Here is a 24,834-nt window from a genome sequence, read left to right as displayed (position 1 = left end):
CCAAGCGAAAGGTATAATACGGGAGGCTTTTTGTTTCCCTGGTTGCCGAAGGATCTCCGCTGCTGGAAGGGAGCCAATCGTCGATGCCTTGTTTTACCTTTTTATCGCGAACGGCGTCGCGAGACGTGGCAATCCAATCGAAACCGTTGACGGGGACGCTCTTAAAAAACTCCTCCGTGCATATGGAAGTCGAACGAAATAAATTGGAACCGAATATCATGCGCGATATTGAATTTAAGAGTATGAATTTTTATCGAAGCGTAGAAGAAGTGTAAAAGTTTCTCATATTTTCTTATAGTATTAAATTCCATTTAAATGTTAACGAAGGTAGAAAACGTGTAATATTAATTTTAATGCAGCATTTTTATTTGCTTCTGGATGTTTACTCATTTATTTTAATAGCTAACTGATTTGATATGATTGCTGAATTTTCATTTAAACGATACTTTTGTGGCTTTGTATCAACAATTTATGAATGGAAATTGAAACTTAATGATCGTTTAGAGATTATGAGATATAGCATCCATTGAAATTCTCAGATTTGTCGTTTCGCAATGATTTTATTCTTGTACAAATCTACGGTAAATTTACAATACGATAAAGATACTAAATGTTCCCGTAGAACAGTACTAATTTCCGCTAATTGTGTTTTCTGAAAATCGGGAATGCAGAGAATGTTGAATCGTTCCAACACATATATCGTGTTGAATTCTGCGCTCGTGCGAGGACAAAGACGCATGAAATCTCTCGTTGCACAGGTAGAACCGTTTCACTGGCGTAATACAAATTGCATTAAGTCAGATTTGCCGAAGGGATTAAAGCGAAAAGCTTATCACTAATTCCCTCTTTAGTATGATAATTACCATAAAGACAGACGTGAATTGAATTGCGAAATATGTGTAACTTCTCTACTACCTAAACGAGATTAACCGAGTGTTACTTGAAATACTACGTCGCTATTTCCTCGTGTCCGCCTTCTACGTAATGTGACTGACACGAGCTGGGAAATACGAAAGTCAACGGAAAAAGAACCGCTGCAACGTGTTAAATAGTCGAATAGATGACGTGAAAAGAAGGTAAAAAAGTTTGCAATGTTACGAAGTTACAAAGGTTACAAAGGTAGCCTCGATCAGAGGGCTCTTTTTAAAAATTAAAAATCTCTGATCACACAGGAACTTGGACAGGTACGCAAAGTATCCCCAACTCTGTGCAACACAAAATAGTTTGTGACTTTAAAAATAAACAAAACTGAAACTAAACACGTAGAGGTAATTTTAAATGTACACGATTCCTACTAAAAATTGTGACTCGATATTTAAGGCATTTCTTCATATATTATCCAATGACCCATTTGCAAGAGATTGGAGACAACTCAGCAACGTCACCCAATTTTACGATGGTCGTGTTGTTCTCTAAAAAGAGAAACCTTTGATCTTATTTACCGGTCCGTCTATTCGATTGTGAGGGATTAAATCAACTCTGTCGCCACTTATCGCGCCGCGTTACGTCGGCTGGCCAGCTGAAAAGGCGGGAATAACAAGGGGTGAAATTTTTCCCGGTATTCCGTCTAATGAATATTGAAACGCGGACGGCGGGGCTCGCGCTCCGCAACGTTAGACGTTCCCATTGACGCACGGGACCCGGAAGTGCCCAGGATTCGACTCTATGAAAGCGAACCATCCGGTTCAGTCCGCTAGACGTCGAGTAGTGGAGCGGGCGGAGGTGAAAAGGGGCTGCTACGGTGGGCGCTGACGCGAGTTTTCAGCCGTTCGAATTTGCACACAGAGGGTGAGATCCGGAGAATGAGAAAGAGACAGGGATGTTTGCCCCGGCGCTTCGCCGGCTTGGAAGGTCCGTGACTTTGCTGGCTTTTTATACTGGATTTCCACATCCGTCTTGAAAAGCCCAGCGTTCCCGGATCCATCCTTTAACTCGCGTTTCGCGCGGGAGAAGGCAGAAGAAAGAGTGTTAGCAGAGAGGCGGGATGCTGCGCGAAATCTTGGCACCAGGCACCGAGAAACGCAACGTCGAAACATTTTGGACGAACGGATGCATTCCTGCGTTGGAAAAACGCTGTTACCGTGAATCCATTACCTGGGTTCGCGAGTTTCCCCCCCAGTCACGCGTATCAGCGGTTTTCCTTTTTATTGTTTCGAGTACACGAACGACGCAATAGATAATAAGATACCGTCGCTGCGAATTTACAGCGGCTCGCTCGTAGTTATTCCATCCAATTAATCCGAGCATCGATTTTAATCGACAAATCAACACCTGGGATTATTACGGGGCGCAATTAACGGGCGCAAAATATTTTTTAAAACACTGATCTCTATCGTTGCACTTCTCGATTTCCATAGGAATGTTCTTATTTGCAATATTTACGCAACGTTTATCTGAGACGAGGGATTTAATATGCAGCGATAACGAAAGTGAAAGTGGACTTAGCTGGTTGTTAAAGGTTTAATTACTTCTTGTTTCGGGTCAATGTTGCATAAACATGGTGCACGGAAGAATATTTGTGTGGAGAGTGAGAAGCTGAAATGAACTGAGAAAGTTCGACGAAAGACAGTTTTTGTGTAGCAATCGTTTTACTATTGGTGTGTGTTTTTTAAAATAAGTTAGGTAGCGAGTGGTTTACAGGGAATTCGTAGTAAAATCGGACACCGTGCGTAATTACTAAGAATCTTAATTACACATGCGGTTTGCAGGCTTAATTTGGTAGCTCGGCGAAATTTTGACATTCATTCATTACTAATCTGTCGGATTATTGGACAGAATTAATGAGCTGGCGAGCGAATTAAATTACACAGTGGAAACAATGATGTTATAACGATGATGTAACGGACAATTTGGTAGAGTAGTTATTTGATATATAATGGAAATAATGGTCGATTAATTGCGCGGGAGAATTACAAATATTATGTATACGATCATCGAGCACAGTTGATGTATCATATTATGCGCGTGATAAGCACACTGAATTAAAACAAGCATTCTTCTTGCTAGTACTTTAAACTATTTTCTTTCCAGAAATTTATAATCCTCCAACAGTTGCAATTGCATTATTCTTGTCGCGTTCGAATCTGTTGCAACGATGCAACTGCACGAAAGAATAGTAAACATTTTCTTCACTCGTCCATAACTCGAAAAGTATGCTGTGTAAGACACTTTTTGAGAATTTTAGCGCGCGTCGAGAGGAAGCCTACTGTATTGAAAAAAAAGAAATTTAGAATCGTCTGTCTCTCGGTCAGTTTTCAAACGTCGATGGTTCGAACGCATTGATCCAACTCCGTGCTATTACCTTCGATGTTATTCCTCGTTGTATCCCAAAATCCGTAAAAAAAACGCCACGAGTTTCTGCTTTTAACGCGAATCGGTACGTACCTGACACGGGATCGCGCGGTGAACAAAGGCGCAATACCGGATTCCTCTTTCGTCGGTTTCGCAACTGTGAAAAGGGAGCGAACAATGAAATAAGCAACTCGACGCTGAACCCGGAAACAGATCGTAAAGTCGGTTGTAAAAGTTTCGCGCGCGCGCGGCATTAAAATTGCACGCTGCTTTTTCGCGGGCAGCGGGCTCTCGACGTGCTTAATTAAATCCGAGAGTTTGCGGATCAAAACACGTTTACGGGAACGAAATTTCGTGCGGTTTTGCCGGATGGGAGGGGAAGGGGGAGGGGCGCACAGTTTCCGCGAGGAAAAGTTTTTCGACAAATTCGCTTTCGATCGGCTCGTAAACAAAACAATAAAAGAGCAGAGGCGGAATAACACGGACGGAAGAAAAAGAAACGCCACGGCGAATAAATAACGCGGCGTATTTCTATGCTGCGACGAGAAAGCCTGAACGTAAAGCTGTCAAACGCCTAAATAAAATCGGTCGCGCGACGCTTCAAAAAGAGTTACACGCGGGATTCGAGCCGCGAGACCGCCGCGGAAAATATTCGTGATTTGTTTCGCGTTCGGTCCGCGATGCGTGAATAATGTTGTTTCGAAATATTTTACATCGACGATTTTAAAGTTTGGTTTCCATCAAGTACTTTATATCGTTTACGAATTGTTTAGACACGCTGTTTACAGGTCGGGAATTCCACCGTACCGCGGATGGCAAATATATTTTCGCGTAAATGCAAAGTATCGATGTTTATACATATTTCATGCCGTTTGGGGACCCCGAATATTTATTTATTTATTCGTTTATTCGAACGAGAATCTTGTCGCCCGGAGTAATATATTACAATTGGTATTTTTGGAGGATAACACAGAAAACTATTTTATGTCTACATTTTCTTCAAATAAGTAGTAACAATTCTTGTAATAGCATTACTCGGAGAAAATGAGAAATAGTAAATGAAATCTCTTTACCAATGCGTCGTTTAAATGTTTATTTAGTCGCAAACGTTAAAAAAACAAACGGATTTCTTCCGTTTCGTGTTATCCCTGCTTTTATAAAATATAATGTATTCTTTTACATTTTTAAATTTCAAATTGGATGTTGGGTCGTGAATATTTATTTTCCTAGTCAACGAAACGTTTTGCGTGTATATTAATTTACGCAGACGAGTGTATAATACGCAACGTGCACTGAAATTCTCGAGATGGCGAAAAATCTTCCTCATTCTTGAAAATACTTTCCTCCGGAGACGGGAGCAGAAATTTGCTAAACAATCCCGAGAATTTTCGTGACAGGATTCTCACATATTCTAATTTACAGGATACCAACGAGTTGTGAAGATTATGAGAGATTAGGGGGCGAATGAAATAAATAGTGACGTGTATGAATGATATGGTAGATATGTAAAATATGAAAAATTTCATCAAGAAGTTACCTTATTGACGCTGACGAGAGAAACGTCATCTCGTTACATGGAACATGGATATATTCGATTCGAGGTTATTGACTGTGCATCAGGTTTTAAGTATATGTAAATCGAATCGAGGAATTTGAATTTCGGCTTCAGGGATAACTTCGTAGAATAATTTTAAATCATCTGCGGGGAATTTACATAGAAAACGTTGCTTTGGAGCTCGTTAATAAAAATAAGAGAAAATAATGAACGTGGATGAAACTGAATGATTTGTGTCCTGTCTCAGCTGCATAAGCCACGTGTTGTGGTATCAGAAGCTTCTTTAAAATCCTTAATGACAACGTCTTAGCTTGTCATTATGCTCAGGTACTAAGAAATTAATAATTAATAATAAGTTTATTAAACAGCTGACAACTGTCACGATTTGGTAACTTTTCAAAGTTTCTCGCGAGACCTTCGCCACCATCGTGTCTGTGCTCTAATTATAACCGATAATAACAAGCTGGGAACGTTCGTTCGAAGACGAAGCGGGAGTTTTTATTCGCGAGCATGCGTGCTCTTGGAGGGAGATCCTCGACCGTGCAAAATGCATCGAGGATGCACCGGGCCCTTTCGAACGCATCAACAGTGCCACTTCAACTCGTATTTCTCTTCCCTTTCACAGTCGCTTTTCACTGGCAGCGATCGACTACGGCGGTAGAAGGTTGCCCATTCGCGGAAACGTATTTCTGATCGAAATGCTGCCTCTAATCAATGTCCATTAAGCCGCGAAAGAAATGATCCGATCAACCCATGTCCCGTCGCTTGTCCACGGCCAACACCAGCCACGCGGATTTCGTTCCGCCGACGAGCCTCGACGGATGGATTTTCTGATTTTTATTTCAACGTACAGTCGGACAGATTGACCCCTCCGCGACGCAGGAACGTCAAACGCGACGTATTCGATTGTTATTACGAGCGGTCCATTTTCTTTTCTCTTTTCGAAATTTTTGGCAAAATTAGATAACAGCGAATATCGCGCACGAGGCTCGGTTCAAACGACTTCGTAAATGGTCAGACGATTCAAATAAATTCACCATGCAACCGATATGGGCAGAGTCCACCAATTAAGAAACACGAGTTTACGTTTTCTATAATATTTTTTCCCTCGTCGTTGGCGAGCAAATTTGTTACATAAGAATGGGAATAATTCTTTTTTTGAGTGAATTTGACGCTAGAAAAATAGGGGTGAGTTTATGTACTATGCAATTCATATGTGATATTGATAAAATTGGAAGAATGAAGAGTGAAATATTTTTGGAAAAGATACAGATTCAATTTCTGTATGAATTGTAATATATTTCAATTAATAATTATATATTATAATAAAATGTGGTTTGTAGAATAATATTGTACAAAAGATACGCCATTTCTCTAGGCTGAATAGATGTTTAAGAAAATATATATTCTATCTCCAACTTCGAGGGTTGTTTTCATCCCTTAAATACAAACCATTGTCAACTATTTTTCCAAAATCTATATTATTTGTCATGATTGTTGCGTAGTCTTTTTCAAGATTTCTATCTTTGCTGAAGCACCTAAAGAATTTAAAGATTCCCCGGCTGGAAAGCACGACTGCATTTCCCGGGGTTGAATCCAGTTTAGAAACAGGTCAGACAACAAGCTCGTAAAGTTGTCGGCAGCGTTGCGAACAAAGGTAGCGATAGCCCTTTCGCATCCGCACGGAAAATGTTAAAAGTCCCTCATTACCTAAGCTCGTTTAGCGTTCACTCCCCGTGCTTCCGTGCATTAAAATCTTCCGAGTTCTTGAACCTCGCTACAGCGCGGCCGTTTGCTTGCTTTCAGCTGAAGGCGTTCTACGTCGACCTACTGGTTCCCCTCGAGACGAACCTGGAGAAAGACACCAAGGTCGTTCAGGTAAGCGTTCCCGAAACCAACCCCTCCCGCCTCGACGTGGATATCAGTCACCCGACGGGGCCCTGAATAATGCAATAATACTCTTTCCTCAGAGCGAACAGAAAAAGTTTCTTCAGCAGCACAAGACCAGGTCCGAAACGTACAGCAAAGCGGCAGCCACGATGAAGAAGCAAAGGAAAAAGTCAAGGGGCGCCAGCAAGAGTGGACTCGCTATGGACAAAGAGTTGAAGAACATGCAGATTCTCGAGGAAGAGAAGTCAAAGCTGGACGCCTTTTGCGAGCAGAGCTTGAAGAACGTAAGTGTACGATGACTAGACCTCTGAGCCTGGAGTGGAACGGAAGGCGTCGAGTTACGGAGAACGCGTAAAAATCGTCAAACGATCCGTCGCTGTCGTAACCCTTCCCGTTTATTGCGATATAAACGCTTTATTTCCAATCGTTTTTCAATTCACTTTCACTCTCGATTCAAACGTTTCGACTCTAAAGTTTCAGTCGGCTTCTGTACTCTATTGAAAACAGAAGATTGTACAAAATTGTTATAGAGACGGAGAAATAAGTTTTGAAATTGATTAAACGAATTCTATCGAATTTTTAATCTTCCACAGGAACGTACATGATATCCTAATATTAATATCGATGGTCGAAGTAAAGCACGTGTACATAGGTACTGCAGTATGGCTATCGGTAACGGTAATTGCCTTCTCCTTGGGGAGGGGTCGTCTGCTGTGTAATGTGGCATGTGACGTATAGACACACGTGACTGTTCTTGTGTCTGGTGTGGGACACGTTAAATGTACATGGCGCAGAAATGGTAAAATAAGTAGATAAGAAAACAAGGGAAGTTAGCCAAAGGAGAAAACTTACTCTATCAGAAATTGGATTTTTTCTTTTACATCGATAACCAGACTTGCCTGTAACTCTCACGATACTTATATCACATTAGATAATGCTTTGAAATATTTTAACGAATTGCTAATTAGTCGGGAATTCGCGTAATTTACTTTGAAGCGAGCGAAACGGCGACGATCCGCGTATTGGTTTGAATAAATTAACCAAATGAGGTTAACGACTTGAGGAAATAGGGTTAACGACTATGCATGATTAGGTTTTCGAGCCCCTTAACACCTTTTTCCAGGCGATGACCCAGGAACGAAGAAGGTACGGCTTTGTTCTCGAGCGACAATGCTCCTTGGCGAAACATTATGCGAGTTTCCATGAGGTCGCGTTAGCTGCTCTTCATCCCTCGATTGATAAGTGGCGCGAGGTAGCTGCTACCAGGGAATACTTACCCCAATCCGTGGAAGATATGTTCGCCTCCAGACTTAGGGTGAGTGATGACACGAATATCTCACTGTTGCGCTGTGCTTTCTTCAAAATTCATACGACGCTTGGGGCATACGTCAACCTTTTAACAACGCACGCAACGAATTAGTGTTGAAGTAATAACTTTTAAAAAATGATGGAAGATCGCTATTTCAGTGCACGAATATCTACGTACTCGAATGATTAATAATCTCATGTCCTTGTTGTGCCAAGATTATGTACAACGAGAGACGAGATACGATCAAATGAAACGAAGAAATTAACGTATTTAAGTTGGACAAATTTTATTCGCGAATACATAATGTGGAAAAATAATAAGTAAACCAAATTGAATATCAAGTATACTTTTCTTAGAGTAGATTTTGTAGGCAGCTGGGAGTGGAACGCTTATAAGGAATAAAAGTTTTAGATTCGTTCGTAACTTAGCTTTTGCCTGAAGCTTTGCTAGTCTGGATATCGATTTAAAGAATTCATAATTAATTTACAAACGAAAGGTAAGCTGAAGGAAATTTATCCAACTTAAGTATGCTCTCAATAACTTCGAATACAGTTTAATAATTTGTATTTAATTATCCTGATGGATCTTTGTACCAACATTTTTCTCGTTTCGTCATTCTGTTCAGCAAGTTTCATTTTGGCCCGAGGACGAAGAAAATGGCGGATCGGAGCTTACGATGAGCTCGCAACTGAGGAAGACCAGAAGCATGGATAGCTCTTGCTTGGAGCTTCGACCTGGACCGCCTTCCGGAAACATGTCGAGCACCACTTATCAAGGTCCATCCTCGCACCTATCAACTGTTCTGTCTAGAGCAAGGTCGGAGGCCAACCTCCACGCTTCGACGTTATCTTTAGATCCGGGTAAGTCATATTCCCTAACAGAATTTTGTATTAAAATTCTTCAAAGTCTTTACCGTGTTGGCTCGCTACATCTTGAACAAGATCTTATTAAAAATATGGAAGAATGTTCACGATAAAGATTCGATCCAACGCAATTTACCCTGAAATTAGCATAAAATATTTGAAGGACACAATTTTTCTAACAACAATACTAATGAAACTATTTTTCTATCTTGCTATTAAGCTCTTCAAAAAGAACATTATCAATTAAAAGAAAATTATATAAATGCAACTCGATTACACCTACATGTTGATTGAAAATACAAACGTCATATTCTACACAATTTCTGTTTGTTTTACTGTCGAGGAAATGAAAAAGGAGAATTTCTTTAAATTTGAAAAGCTTTAAAAATAGTTAAAAAGAAAACCTGTTTCCTTGAAAACCGGACAAACAATTCGAAATACAAGTACAAATTTATTTCCACGTGTTTTGTTCCATTCTTTCTACGTGTCTGTTTCCTGTTATTCGAAGTATCGAATAGGGCATAAATTCAATTGTAATCGAACACGGTGGATAGAAATTTCATGTACCAGTTTTCAACATTGGGGTTATGAATGTAGAAATGGAATTGCGCGCTGAAATATGACGTCGAGCCGCAATAAAACCTAAATACAGAAAGAGAAAAAGCGAATCCTCCACTGATTGAAGTACTTTATTGTTCCTAACAATTTTCTGTATTCAATTGTTGCAAATTTTATACAATTATTAATGCTCCCCGTCCAGATCCATTATATTTATCGAATTCTTTTCCTGCACCAGCGGAAATTCATAAACCCGAATCAATTAATAATGCTTCACATTTAATTCTAGAAAATAAATGCATACAGTCGTATGTATTATGTATCAGGCGAATTGTGAACGATATTCAATTTCAGTATTAAATTCCATCGAACAGAAGCATATAATTAGGATAGTCCCTTTGAAATTTTTAACGAAATTAATCCGTCGACGTACTTTTCTGCATCCTAATTTAATTCTAGAAACGCATTCCGCGTCTTTAACGTAAGCCCATTGAATTTTTGATCATATTTAATTTTACACAAAATTTCAATATTCATTTATAGATTAAATTTTCCAACGAATGTACATTTACACGTAATTCTCACTCGAAGGGATAATGATTATATCGCCATTTATTACGAAATTATTCATCGTTCTAAATTGAACATTATGACTAAAGGATTATGTTTATATTATCGTTAATTAATTTTACAAAATATTTTAATTTATTTAAAGACGATTATTCTCTTCGTTAGTCTCGTTTTATTATGACTAAAGAATTCATCCAATATTTCTTCTGTCGGTGTACGGTCCGTCAAGATAGAGTTTCCCTCGTTTCGGCTAATTATTTCCGCGACTCTGGCCCTTGGAAAAACGTGAATCGATCGCGACGTTCCGCCACAAGCTCAGACGTCAAAAAACCAAAACTTTTATTCGATTTTGCACCCGTGAGCGACACCGGGGTTCGTAGATTCCCGACAGCGGCGCAGAAAGCGATAACGCGACACCATGGGTCGTTTTTATTGTAGCCAATCCGAGTGGTTGAGTACGTTCCCGGCAAGTCGACATCGGGGTTGAACACGTAACAAACGGATGCAACACGACTGGGCGGAGAAGTGCTCGCAAAACATTTGGAGGGTACCGAGAGAGTTCGCTGTATCGAATATCGAATTCCACTTGTCGACCGCTCCGCGCCGTCGAGAATTTTACAATTTTACCATTACCCTGGCAGGCACAAATCGCATTTACCGAAACCTTTATTGATCTCTGCACAACACTAATGCGCAATTTTCGTATTAAATGGGGAAAAGTCGTTTAACGAAAATCGATCGTCGTGAATCAATATTAAAAAAATTTACATCTCTGGTCCATTACTTCGTCTGTCATACACAAACATCTGCTTTTGTAACATTTATTTATGAAATTGAAGTAAAATTTTAACTTCACAAAAATTTGATTAATGTTTGAAGCATTTCAAGCCCTTAGAAAAATTGAAGTTTCTCTTTTTTATCAAATGACTTTGAAATTATTAGTAGAACCAACCTAGAAAATTCATAATTATTAGACTGTGTTTAACTAGCTAAAGTTTACACTCTCCTGAATTGATATTATTCATAATACATGCATCGTGACATTCTTTTACTTCGAAATAAAATCAGGAAAAAATTACTCAAGAACAAAGCTCTAACTATATCTCTTGTACGCTTTTGAATAGAAGTTAAATTAAATATTTAACAAATAAAAATCTTTTGGAGCTTCCGTGAAGTCTATCGGTAGATTCGCCTGCTCATTTGCATTAACGCTAACTCTGCCACGGTATGCGGTTTATTTTTCCGAATGGCCTTCTAAATAATACAAAACTTTCCGTTTTCGTGGCGCGGAGGATTCCCTAAAGCGGTGCTCTTGCGTGCTGGCCAAGTGTATAAATTCGTTGGTAATAACGCGAGAGCAAAATGGATCGAGGGAAATAAGAAAAATAACCAGATACTTCGTAAAAATATTCTAGTAAGCGAGCTGTTTGAAATGCCGCGGTTTTTGGCCGAAAGCCATTCTTCTGGCCGGAACAGAGTGCGGTAAAACAGAAATGGTCGTGCGAGAGCTGCAAAAGCTGCGCCAGGTGCGGCTAGATCGTGGAACGAGTGTAGTCGGGAAAATGGAAATGCGGGAACTGGGATCAACGCGGTAGGAAAACGCAATAGCTTGCGTGAAACAAACTGTTTGTACATGTCGTTGCACCTTGGCTCTGAATCAGCGAAATCTTCTCCACGCAATCATCGTCATCGTCATATTTATCGTGTCTGCCTACAATTTTGTCTTCACGGTTCCTGTCCTTATTTATCGTAAATTTATTCTCATCAGGTGCATGGTGGTAATTTGTAAATAATTTCAGAAACGTTAAGAAATCTTCAAACATGGAAATAACAGTAGATACCAATTATCTTTAGCTTTTGTTATTTCATAATCAATAGAGTGCTTTGATTATCGTTAATTCCTCCAAAAGTATAAATTTCTGTTTTAACTGAAGTTGTTTTTGGCAAGCAGTCATCGATTTTAACACTCAGCATGTTACGATAGAAATAGGCTGAATTAATCGAAAATTGGACCATTTTTATGGAGTTTTTCTAACTTCACGGGGTTAATAAACAACTTTTTCAATATTCTTAGAATTTGTACATATTCTTGACTAAAATACGCGTTGTTTGCCTTTTGAGACATTAAAATCGTCCACTCCGTTCAGGAGTTATGATGTTTTGAACATACGCATGAAATTTCAGTAGAATATTCCATTCCTGGTCAGACTTTATATTTTCAGTAAGGAATTTTTTTCTCGAAACCGCGTAGGATTTCGGGGGTATGTCTATTCACGAAAAATGATTGCAATTGACCCCCACAACCAATAATATTTTTTTCAAAACGATTTGAAATTTTTTTCATTTCTTTTAAATTATGTCCTTGTATACCCAAATTAATTCCTCCAAAAGTACAAATTTCTGTATGAAGTGAAGTTGTACATGTCCAAAATCCTGAGATTGAAATTTCTTTTTGTCAAGCAAGCGTTGATTTTAATATTCAGCATGTTACGATAGAGATAGGCTGAATTGAACGAATCTCTGTTGGTTTACGCAGAGGTTCCAGAAACCCCACCAAGGCCGAGGTCCATGGCGCCTCCAGTATCACGCAGCAGCGGCAGCGGGGGCGGGGGTGGCAGTGGTACAGGGGTGAGTTGGGGGGATACATCCCTCGCGAGGGCTCTCTTTGCCTATTTGAGCTCCGGGGAAAATCAGCTGAGTTTCCTGGAGGGCGATCACATCGCGCTGATGGGTGAGTGCTGGACGCCCGGACTGGCGTCCGTCTCGTGAAACAAACCGTACCCGTCTGGCCAGAACACGTGGCATTTTCATGTCGGATTAATGTTTTGGATAACCACGGTTGGCGTTCGTATCAATTTTAACAACCTGGTCACGCGATATCTTCCACTTGATTTGTTTGATACGTACGAAAATAGATATTTGGCTAGATAAAATTGGTTACACCGTGAAATTTTCTCGCTTTTAACAGTGGTAGCTTCCGAACGAAAGATATTACGACGCGGATAGAAAATTTATTTTATTCTATACGTAGATTTTATCGGGTACATAAAATATCTCAATTTCGTTCCTCTCAGCCAGCTAACGTATACTCTCCCCTATTAAGTCATCCTTTTAACAAGGAATAATGTCCGCTATAAATCAACCGTGACCACAGTAAACCCGAATCAGTCCCGCGGTAATATTTCAATCCATAAAATGCCCCGAAAATATAGCTCCTTATTAGTCACCGTGCCCTTTCTATCCAGCGGACCAGCACCGTAAACGTTATTTCTGTTTCACGAAACTGCCTTATTAGGAGATCGCCAAAAGGGCTGGCAGTTTGGGGAGAATCTCCGCACACAGAGCACCGGTTGGTTCCCGCTGGCGTATACAGAAATTATTCTCGACGATACTCTTGGGTAAGTTAACAGAGTCGGGAAAGTCTGGGTCTCTCGGTGGACCCGAACAATATCACAACAGATCTTGTTACGGTATTCGTTGCTAACAATTCCACGGGTCGAATGCAATTACGGTAATCTAGAACGGTAACGGGCAATGGCCATCGTCGATGCAGCCGTTCCCATTAAACGTAGTCGTCTTGGTGTTATTGTTGCATCTGCACTTCTAACTCCTATTATTCCGATCGTCGATTTAGAGCGCGACGATAGAAATTTTATATCAAAGCCTCTTAAACCGTGATTCACCGTGTCGAATGGCTGCACCGGATCGCGATCGCATAAAAATTTTAATGGGGTTCTTAATCATTCGAACGGTCATCCGATAAGAGATTATAGCTCCGCGAGAGCGTTTCTAATAGCCGAATTAATGAAAAATTTATTCCTCGAGCGGAGAATATAGTTTTCTCAAATAGAATTTAGTGTAAGAAGTTACGTCTGACGTTGGAAATTTGTCAATGGAGATTTTTTTCTTGGCCTTTGATTTCTCGAACTTGATTTCTCTTTTTGAAGTTGTAATATATTTAGTGAATATTGGTCTTCATATTACGAAAAAGATACCTCTCTTCAATTCGTGCAAATAGCAAATGACTGCTTTAAAATTCGATGTAACCTTTACGATAACAGGAATTTCTCTATGAAGAAAATAATTATATCGTATGTTGCTATAATTGTTTTGACAAATAACCGTTGCTCCCTTGAGAGTTTTCAACGATCAAGACGCAGTCAGTACGGCTTACCTTATCACTGAAGTTAATGGTACGATAATACGCAAAGATCGCCGAGTCACGGAACAAATAATGGTCGTGCTACGGAGCCGCAGGCAGTTCCACCCTGCAAGCCGCCACCCTCTCGGCCACCAGTGACACCTAGCAGCATGGACGAAGTGTCGAGTGGTTTCCACGGAGTAGGGAACAACAGTGTCAACAACAACAGCGGTACACCTACTAATGTACCGAACAGTAACAGTTCTCACAATCTGGCAACACCCACTGCGCGTCAATCTAAACCGGTGGGTATAGTTACATATCACGTGAAAGTTTGTTCAATTACAGTAAAATTGCGATTATCCACCTTACTGTACAATTGGACACTATAATTGAACTATACCTTCATATGGAGTGATGAAAACATTCCTGTCCTCACATTATATTTTCGGTAATTAATTTTTTTCTCGAAACTGCGTAGGATTTTGGGAGTATGTCTATTCACGAAAAATGATTGTAATTTACCCATGCAACAGAAAATAATTTTTCCAGAACGATTTGAAAAAATTTTTCTTAAAAATATATTTTTGATTTTTAATAAATTTGTTTGACGATCTACGAAAAAGTTGGTTAGTACTTTTTTGTAGGTATCCATTAGCTTTACTTTCATGCTAAATTTCATTGAAATATATTCACTATTGTAGGAGTTACGGACGTTTGAAATTTCGACCACGTTTATGGGGTTTTTCTAACTTTATGGGGTCAAGGAACAATTTTTACAATATTCTTAGAATTTCTACATATTCTCCGTTAAAATACGCGTTGATTGCCTGTTGAAAAATTAAAATCGTCCAATCCGTTCAGAAGTTATGACGTTTTAAAGATACGCCTGAAATTTCAGTGAAACAGATCAACGGTATGGTCAGACATATAATTTTCGGTAATGAATTTTTTTCTCAAAACTGCGTAGGATTTCGGGGGTATGTCTATTCACAAAAAATGATTGTTATTAACCTCTGCAATCGAAAATAATTTTTTTAGGACGATTTGAAATTTTTTTTTCGCCAAAAAATTTCACACCTTCTCGAATTTTTTTCTCTAAAGTGGGTAGGATTTCAGTAGTATATCTATTGACCAAAAATGATTGTAATGGACCACTGTGATTGAAAATAATTTTTTTAGAACGATTTGAAATCTTTTTTTTCCTGCGAAAAATTTCACACTTCTCGAATTTTTTTCTCGAAAGTGGGTAGGGTTTCAGTGGTATGTCTATTGGCCAAAACTGATTGTAATGGACCCCTGTAACTGGAAATGATTTTTTTAGGACGATTTGAATTTTTTTAATTTTGTCAAAAAATTTGGGCACCTATCCCTTGCGGATTGTTTCAAAAAGAAATTTCTTGGTTACTTCTACTTTACGATTACGGACTAAAATGGAAAATTAGAGGAAGCTTAATCAATTCTGTGCTCGTAAAATAAAAAGGTAAATTGTAAACGCGATAAATCTCTATATGTTTCTTAGATCCGTCCATCGGGCACGCTGCCGACCGTTTTGGCCGGTGGCCGCAGGATACAGCCACCTGCTCCGCCAGTTCCGCCACCTCAAGTTGTGACGTCCCTTCACAGCAGCAACGACAGTGGTTTCTCAAACGAGCCCCCGGCTCAGCCTGATATCGACTACAGCGACGACGAGGCCATGAGGTAAGCGATCTCCATGAAATTTCATCGAAGGTACTTTGGAAACTCTCTAATTGAATTTCGACGGAGGCAGTCGATGACCGTTGCCAAAACCTGTAGAAACGCTTGTGCCTGACTGAATCGTGACCTCGGAGCTTTGTATTTTATTCCCGCTCTCAGTAATTTCGCTACCCCCTGGTTCTCGGTACCCCTCTAAAATTACAACGTAGAACCTATTATCTTCTAAATCTAACGGCCCTCTCATCAAATAGTTCTATCTTAATTCTTCATTTGCACGGAATTCTCGACGAACTGTACATTATTTGCATGCGTATAATTTAGAAGTTATATCAGTTCGATGATGCCAAATTACATTAACTGGGCGTTTAGAACAATGTATACAGAGTGTCTTACTTGGCTCGAACGCCTCCGATATCTCTGTTGCTTTGCAAGACGTGTCATTGTTTCTCGTATTTTAAGACTATCGGGGATATTCGAGGCGTTGGTTTCAAGTTGGACAATCCTCTGTATCTAATTCCACGACTTTGGAAAGAACTGCTTGCTTAGATTAGCAAAGTACTCGAAGCGACGTACGAATATCGGGGTCCCTGGCATACCCAGTTGAAAGAATCACTGACAAATAAAGTAAACGTCTAATTTTATTTCTTCCCTCCTCCATAACGACGCGGTCACGGCCAACATCCAGCGATACCCGATCAGTAGGCTTGTATCCGGAGTCACGATGTTGTTTTCTCTCCTGATTTGTAGATTCCGCATGCGTTATCGCGGTCGATGGAAATAAAATACGGCGTGGTGGTGGCTCATTCACCTCTCTCCGGGCTCCTGCGATGCCAGCAGCCATATTCCCCATCCCTGCATTTCGCAAAGTCCGCGACCACAAAGCTCGACAGCCGCATAACTAATCCCTGTCCAAGTACTTGGCTCTTGGTTTTCTCTTCGTGCTCTGCACTATCTTCTTTTACTATTATCTCTCTCTCTTTCTTTCTTTCTCTCTCTCTCTCTCTTTCTCTCTCTTTCTCTCTCTTTCGCTCTTTTTTACTCATCCCGAGCCCGAACGAAAACACAGACAACGCCGAAGAAAGCCACGCGCCGATAGAATAGCCGAGGCAGCGAAGCAGCAGCAGCACCAGCAACAGAAGGACGAGAAATCCGCCGCCAAGGACTGGGAGAACGACTCCTGGAAGACGATACCCAGGGACGAGAAGAGCTGGCACCTTTACAGAACCGCGATGGACCTGTGGGCGGAATCGAACGCGAACCAGAGCAACGAGAACGGCGAGACCAGGTACGCGCCGAATCGCCATTACGACAGTCAGGATCGCAAGAACGAGAGGGATTATTCCGAACGGAAGAACGACAGGGACTACTCGGACCGCGGTACCATGGAGAACGGACCTACGCGAAAGTCCGTGAAGAAACCGCCGGAGAAGCCGCAGAAGAACGAGTACGATAATCGAAGCCGTGGGAATTCGAATCGCAAGAGCAAGGGTATGAACAACGAGGAGCAGTCGAGGAACTCGTCCAGGAGGAACAACGAGCAGGCTGAGCAGGATCGTCGCGAGGCGAAGAGGGCGAAGGAGCACGTGGAGACCGAGGAGGACGAGATCGAGCTGGAGGACGAGGAGGAGGACACCTACAGCGCAAGGATGGATTACCAGAAGTACGAGGGAAAGAAGTATTACGGTGATAGATCCGACGGACAGGAGCGCAATTCCAGGCGCGGTTATCGTCCGGTGGAGCAGGAGGAGCCGAAATACGAGAACGAGAAGACCTCGTCCGCCTCGTCGTCGGGCACGGACGACGAGAGCACCATCACCATTCCGGAAACTGGCAGGAAAGTGGAGCACATCGCGCAGAAGTTGGAGCAAACCGCCCAGAAATACGCCAGGGAGCACAGCCCGCCGAAATTCATCGAGCGCAGGAACGAGTACAGGAGCCTCGAGCGCAGGGAGGAGAAACAACCGCCCCCGCCGTACGAGAGATACAACGATTGCGAGAGGAACCGGGGACCGCAGAGGTTCGAGCGCGAGAGGGATCGTTACTTCGAGAAATCGCCACCCACGTCGCAGAAGACCTCCACTTATGAGAGAGAGAGAACGTTCGAGAAGAACCCGGACAGGAACAGGAACATCGAACGAGCGTCGAGTCGTCGGTTCGAGCGACCGAGACCGCCGTCGGAGGAAGCCCCTGAGAGACCCACGGAGCCCAGAAACTCGTACAGGGAGCGTAGGTACTCCGACAAGGAGGAGGCGATCTATGGAGAGACCAGGTTCGTTCGCGAGGTGTCCGTGGACAAGGAGCGCGGTTACGAGTCGAACTTCGAGACGAAGCTGGAGAGAACGAAGGTGATCGAGAGGCATGGTTACCAGAACGTCGACCAGGGAAATCTACAGAAGTTCCAGAGGAACGGGCCCCAAAGTCTGGAGAAGAACGACACGAACAATAACACGCTGAAGGATGAGAACAGGAAACCGTTGCTGCCTAGGCAGACCACCGCGGTTGGACACTTGATACAAACTGGCCGAGCTTTCGATGTTGATTCGAAGAGTCCCAAGCTGGTGAAGAGGACGAAATCTTTTTGGAGGTTTAGGAGAGACTCCGACGTGTTGGAGGGCATGGCGCTCTGGCAGCACAGATCTTTGGTCGATATACCGAAGATGATAAAGAAGGAAGTGAAGGATGGGAACACGAGTACGGAGGAGATCAAGAAACAGAGTCCAGAGGGCAGTCCCACGTCTCGACAGAGTTTCGAGACGAGGACCAGCGACGTGACCATCACCAACGAGACCCGCCAGGACGAACCCAAGCCCGCGGAGAGGATCCACGTGCCGGATAAGTCTGATTATTTCGAGGACTTCCCCACTCCGGCTGAGAGGCCCAAGGCTGTCGAGAGGTCGGAGTATAGGATGCACCAGGAGGAGAGGTCCTATTTTATGGGGAACGTTTCGCGGAAAGCCATCATCGAGAAGGAGCGAAAGCGTAGCTTGGAGGCCAAACGGAACCTCATCGTGGCCGAGCTGAAGGAGAACAACGAGGCCAAGAGACACGAGAGGAGGAAAAAGTACACGGACGACGAGGACGGCTTGACACAGAACTTCAGCGAGACGGAGGCGTCCGACGAGGAGTCCACGTACAGCTGCATCGTGGTCAAGGACCAGTCGGTGTCTGAGAAAACTCTGCTCCCCAGGACCAAGCTTCGAAGGGACTCTGATCGCGAAAGGGACAAGAACACGTGCGGACCTTGGTACGATCTCTGGGGAGTGGATGCGTCGGTGAACAAGAAGAAGAAGAAGAAACAGCAGTAAATCTATTAAAAACTATCTTGTATTTTCCGTTTTTCGTCCATTCCAGTGTCGCTGTTTTGGGGCTCTTTTTGTTTTTTTTTTTTATCGAACAGAATCAAAGAGCTGGTCAAACCGAAGCTGAGACAATCGAAACGCGTGCCGTTTTATGATTTCGTCCTCATGATTTTGTTCGTTTTTACATTCCAATTTGATCGCCATTGCCCACCCATTGCGATTCGTATCATCGAACGACCCGTCCGCCAGTCTTTCACCGTAGCTCTTCCCATTGCTTTCTTTGGAGTGTCCACACGCCTGTCTTACTTTGCATAGTTAACGTTTGCGCTTTCGTCGACGCTAGCTCGGAATCAAATCGACGTGTTGACGTTAAGCGAGCGCATGGAGTGAATCGAAACGCGAGTCGACGAGCGGTTTGTATCGCGACAGAGAAAACAACGTTATGGATGGTGATTCAATCATAACTCTTGTTGGATCTGTCGTCACAGGATACTGTTGTAATTCGTTGGCACTCTATTGCTCCCATAAAGTGGCACGTACAATAATTCTTGATAGAATGTCGTAGTTGTTTCTCTTGATATATTTGTTCCCGTCTGTTGACAGATTTTATTGGCAACCATTTTGCACGATTACGTATCAAAACTGTTCGACGTTTCTCCGCGCGTTGGATCGGAGAAATTTACGTGTTTAAAAATAAAGTCTTTCGAAGGAATAACGAACCGATGCGGAATTAAACAAATTTCGCGCACCAACGATTTAAATTAACGTGTAATTTCCTACGAATTCTGTCTGCCAATCGCCAACGAATGCGTAAATAATCACATGCAGTCACGTCGTTCAAGAACGACCGTGCGAAACCTGTTTTTCCGTTAACGATCCAAATACGAGATTTAATCTGCAAACATTCACTTCTTAATCGTGTAAATTGGTTTCCGGTGTTGTTTGTTTGAATTTAAATGTTGCACGTAGGTGTCGTGGAAAGTTCAATTCCCCGTTCCCACGGTATTTTATATACAATACGCAGTTTATCGGTACGCGTTTGATATTTGAGAATACATTTTTGGTTATAATTAAATCGCGGTTCCCGTATTTTTGTTCATATTTTTTTTTTTTGTCCACAACGCTACATCGTTAAATCGTTTCACACGTATTTAATTGTTTTGTTTACTTCTACGCAGCTCGAGAATTAATTTCAGCGATCGCGAATATTTTGTTTTCGTAAGGTACACAGAGCAATTTACTTGTTTTATTTGTAACCGTTACACTTTCATGTTCACGTTTTATTACGGTGTGTGTGATGCAAGTTTATAATAGCAGGTTCGTAGACGTTCGTTTCGTACACATTCCACTGGTTTCTTTTGCGAGTTTTGCGTAGTGCTGTACAAAGTAATAGAGTAATTTTTCTACTCCACGTTTAGAAAAGAAGCGTCAGTTTAAAGTAGGGCTGGGACTGTTCGAACAGATTATTCGAATTGTATTTGATCAGTGTACAAAATATTCAAATAGTATTTAACTTATATTTTCAATGACTAGTCTCAGCTCTAATTTAAAGTCGTTACGAAGACTTAGTAGAAGTTGTTTTGTAATAATTCAAGATGCTGTCCGATTACTGAATCATCTTCTTAATTTTTAATAAGAAGAAGAGAAAATTTATTCAGAAAATAAATTTATTTATTCTCTTGAAACGCTTGAATTGTTACACTGTAACTGCAGAATATTTCGAAACGATGCAGTTGGTTAATTAATCGAAATTCCAGTTCCGTTCGGTGTATTAAATTCCCCTCACCGTTACGTTCTTCTAGGACAAACATATTCGCAACAGTAAAGCTGCGCAAAACGAAGACGAACGATCGCTCAGCGCCGGCGTTGTCATGAGATAAGCTCTTCATCTAGATTACTTTCCTCGTGTGATGTTAGATGTACCGACAAAGAGGGTGTCTCTCAGTTCGAGAGACAACAGTTCCTTTCATGCAAAAGCTTCTGAAGCGAGTGCTTCAGGGATCTTCTTCACACGGCGCGGGTGTCCGTCCAACGAACACATCTGACTTTAATCCTCTATGACTATTCTGCCCAAAGAGCCTACACACAGATTCGAGTACTCGGCGCGATCGAAGTCTGCATCATTCCGAGAATTCTGATGCATCCGCGAAAGAACCTTTTAGATGACGTAACGCGAACTTTTAGGGACCATTTTGCGATCAATGGCTATACGATACGTCTCGCGATTATATCCGACTTTTGTCACATTTCTTAGTCATAGAGGATTGAAGTATAGTCCTCGAACCGAAGAACCATAAACTTGTCTGCTTCGTCCAGGTAAGACATTCGTAAAACACTTCCTCTGTACTTTATTTTTGTCGATCGTTTCTTTCCAAAATTATTATTATTTTCTGCTCTCGAACGGTTCTACTTTGTTTTATCTTGGGAATTATTTCGCTTCATTTGTAGTTAATTTTCGTTACTTCGAAGCAATCTTAAGGTCAATAACATTAGCAGAACGTATGTTATCTTCCACGATAGTTTCCCCTGTAATTTCCTTTGCACAACGCGCCCAGGATTACTTTGTTTCGCAGACTTTTAGCTAATTCCTTCTGTTTTTTCCTACGCCTATTACAGACGTTTTCTTTCCTGTTTACTTTTTAAGTTATAAAATTTATTAACACGTTAGCCACGTCATTCGCCGAGGAATGATATTTTCTGTATCTGTATCAAATAATAATTTTTATTCTCCACAACTGCGACTGTTCGAAGAGATCATTCGATCGTTCGCATCTATTCCTCTCGGTTTTATTTCCCACCCCGTCGACGGTCGGTCTACGAACGATCAACACGCGACTATTCGTTATTTTTATCCATCGATACACCCTCGTACGGCCGTTTATTTCCGTGCAAGTTAATCCCCGACGTCGTTTCTTCTTTGACGACACCGTGTCGCGTCGAAACTTTCATTCGTGACGTCGTAAAGCTGTTTTACATTCTCGTTCGCGGGTTAACGCTCGTTGAATTTCACTTGTCACCTTTCTTCGTGTTTACGTGTCGCGAGATATTTTCCTAGGCGACCGTCGACTCGTTCGACCGTGAAAAGTAAACCTAGGCGAGAGTGGGGGAAGCCTGGATCTTTCCTTGCTCGTCGTGTGGCTCAGATAACGTTATCCGCCTATCGAGGATAGGCTCGTTTCGAGTTCCGCGAGTTTCGCTAACTCTCCGTCCGGTTCCAAGCCAACGACACGGTTCGTTTTTATTCGTACTTCCGTATTTTCCGGTAACACTGTACCGAAGAGCTGGAGGGAATGGATGGGATTCAGATTTGGCGATCAGAAGTTCGAGGAAATATTTCAGTGTTGGTGAGTACTTCGTCTGTTATCAAAACTCAGTCCATGTACGAATTTAATACTCGATTGTATTTTTACGGAATGGTAGATCACAGATCCGTTTTGCTAGGTAAATAATATTAGGTGTAATAATGGATTGAAAGACAATTGACATTTAAATTATTTGATTTAACATGAGAAAAAGATGTCTGTACGTGTTATTGTTATTTGTTATAAAATGAATGTCATGTGATTATCTATAACACTCTTGATTTAGTTCATGAACGATAAATTTTAGTACTCGTCTCGCAAGATATTACGTGTCGTCATAATAAGAACACGAACCGTATTAGGTAGCATTACCTTAATAAATCATAGGGGCATAAGGTATCTTCCTCCTATTCCATCTCCATTAATTTCGTTGTCATTCTGGTAGCCCTAAAAAATCTTAGATCCGTCCTTGGGAAGCAATTTGAAATTTTGCTTACTCCCTTCTTCGTATTCCATATTCATCTTGACATCCATTTCTCATAAACTTGTTCTTCTTGTAATCTTCCTCTTCGAGTTTCACGATATTATAATATGGTCTTTATCCTTCTCCTCGCCTTGTCTCCAGAGTTTCGTGAAACTCTAAACACTGGGTCTCCGTCCTATATCAAATTTTAACAATATTGTCATGTTTAGGGATCTGTTGTCTATCGTTCTACGAAAATAGCTTTAAATCTGAAGGGACATTCTCTGCAGCTTCTCGTGGTGCAATTGTATGCGTTTTTGATTCCGTTGAATGCGAACGCGAAAGGTCGAGTAGTCGCGGCGAACAGTTCGACGAGAAAATGATGAAAAATGGGATCGAAAGGGCTCCCATCGGCGAAGTACGATAGTCGTGAAACATCGATCAACCCCCTTAAGCAGTTAGATCAAATAGACGCTCCGGCAATGGGAAACTCGAGCGACAATTAATTCCACGGTAATCCCCAGGCGTCGCGAGACGCGCGATTGTAAATATTAATTCGTAACTCCTTGAACACACGTATTACCGTTCTTCCACTTTGACATGTATTGTTAGACACCGACACGTGTACTCAGAGAGCGTACAGGTAGGGCTGGGATCTCCAAAAGAGCCAATCGGAACGCGCCTGAGAAAATAAACCATTCCAGGGAATGAACATTTCTTTCCGGACCTCTGCGTTTATTATTACCGATATTATTAACACTTTTTCATTGTTTCTCATTGATTAACACTGCCACGTCATACGTATACATATATGCAACACTAATGTTTGGTTCATCGTAGCCTAATTTTTCTTTTAACGTCATGTAACAACGCAACGGGTAAAAGTATCGCCTGTGCGGAGAGTTTCGTTTAAATGTTATCATTATTAAACGTCTTTCTTACGCATATACGAAAGCACGTGCATCAATATACATACAAGACGAATAATATAACTAGAATATGTATGTGTGCAAGAAGCGTGATACGGCTGAGAATGCTATCATAAACGTAACCTTAAGTAAAGTTAAAAGTGTATATTGCGAAGAGACTTTGGAAACTGTCGTGCGGCCTGCTTCACTGCCAGCATGTTGATTATCGATCTTTCACGAAAGAGACGCGTTTACATGGCTGTATTGTCGTCACGGGAATAGATCCATCGAGACATGAAATTTGTCGAGGTTTCTATTTTTATCCGGAAGACGATTTTTAGCCCTTTTGGGCGTAAGTAATTGCTCTTGTAATTTTCCTTGCACGGGATGGGCAATTCCTTTGCTCGTTTTGGTGATCCCCCGATGTAAATTACATAGCTTCGGAAGGAAATTACGAAAATAGTAAAAAAAACAAAAAAAAACAAAAATAATAATAAAAGGTTTAGGGCAATTTCTTTTGTAACAGCGTTAGATAAGCGATGAGCATACAGGCGAGTCCAGAAAAGATGATGTTAATATACTATAAGTATACATATTATATTGGTGAGTGTACCGGAAGTTGAGGTAAATGTAACGAAGCCAGCTCGTTCCGCGATGGAAGTTCTTTCGCGAGCGTATTTTTCGTCAGTGGAACGAGACGGATTCGACTGCCGCTTCCGGTGACTCTTTGTGGGTAGTATAGGGAAAAATGAAATGATGAAATTGTTGTAATAAGAACCATGTATACATGCATATACGTTATATATATTATTGTTATTATATTAACGTTTTTTGTGCATCCCCCGTGTACGATTATTCATTCATACGCCACCCTCTGCCACTATTTCAGGTGCAATTTATGAATTCTGGAATTACGGGAATGTACTGGAAAGACGTAACGTTTATTATTTTTCAAAACTGTTTCACGTGGCAGGTACACGCGATATG

The 24,834-nt window shown here is 41.4% G+C and overlaps 1 protein-coding gene across 1 annotated transcript in view; it reads left to right on the top strand.

Annotated features, from left to right (window-relative positions):
- The window catches only part of LOC122396800, a 184,521-nt gene extending 159,901 nt beyond the window's left edge, over positions 1 to 24,620 (top strand). The window contains exons 6-14 of the mRNA XM_043395487.1: positions 6,653 to 6,724; positions 6,817 to 7,020; positions 7,860 to 8,051; positions 8,671 to 8,905; positions 12,573 to 12,767; positions 13,332 to 13,434; positions 14,248 to 14,482; positions 15,700 to 15,878; positions 16,942 to 24,620. Coding sequence (XP_043251422.1) covers positions 6,653 to 6,724; positions 6,817 to 7,020; positions 7,860 to 8,051; positions 8,671 to 8,905; positions 12,573 to 12,767; positions 13,332 to 13,434; positions 14,248 to 14,482; positions 15,700 to 15,878; positions 16,942 to 19,180 — 3,654 coding nt within the window. The 3' untranslated portion in view covers positions 19,181 to 24,620. The remainder of the gene's footprint in view (positions 1 to 6,652; positions 6,725 to 6,816; positions 7,021 to 7,859; positions 8,052 to 8,670; positions 8,906 to 12,572; positions 12,768 to 13,331; positions 13,435 to 14,247; positions 14,483 to 15,699; positions 15,879 to 16,941) is intronic.
- The last annotated feature ends 214 nt before the right edge of the window (positions 24,621 to 24,834 follow it).

Source organism: Colletes gigas, unplaced genomic scaffold, assembly GCF_013123115.1.
Source record: "Colletes gigas isolate AHSC1104 unplaced genomic scaffold, ASM1312311v1 Colletes_gigas_Sc00008, whole genome shotgun sequence".
NCBI lineage: Eukaryota > Metazoa > Arthropoda > Insecta > Hymenoptera > Colletidae > Colletes > Colletes gigas.
Note: the sequence above shows the minus strand (reverse complement) of the source record. Positions and strands in the feature narration are given on the sequence as shown.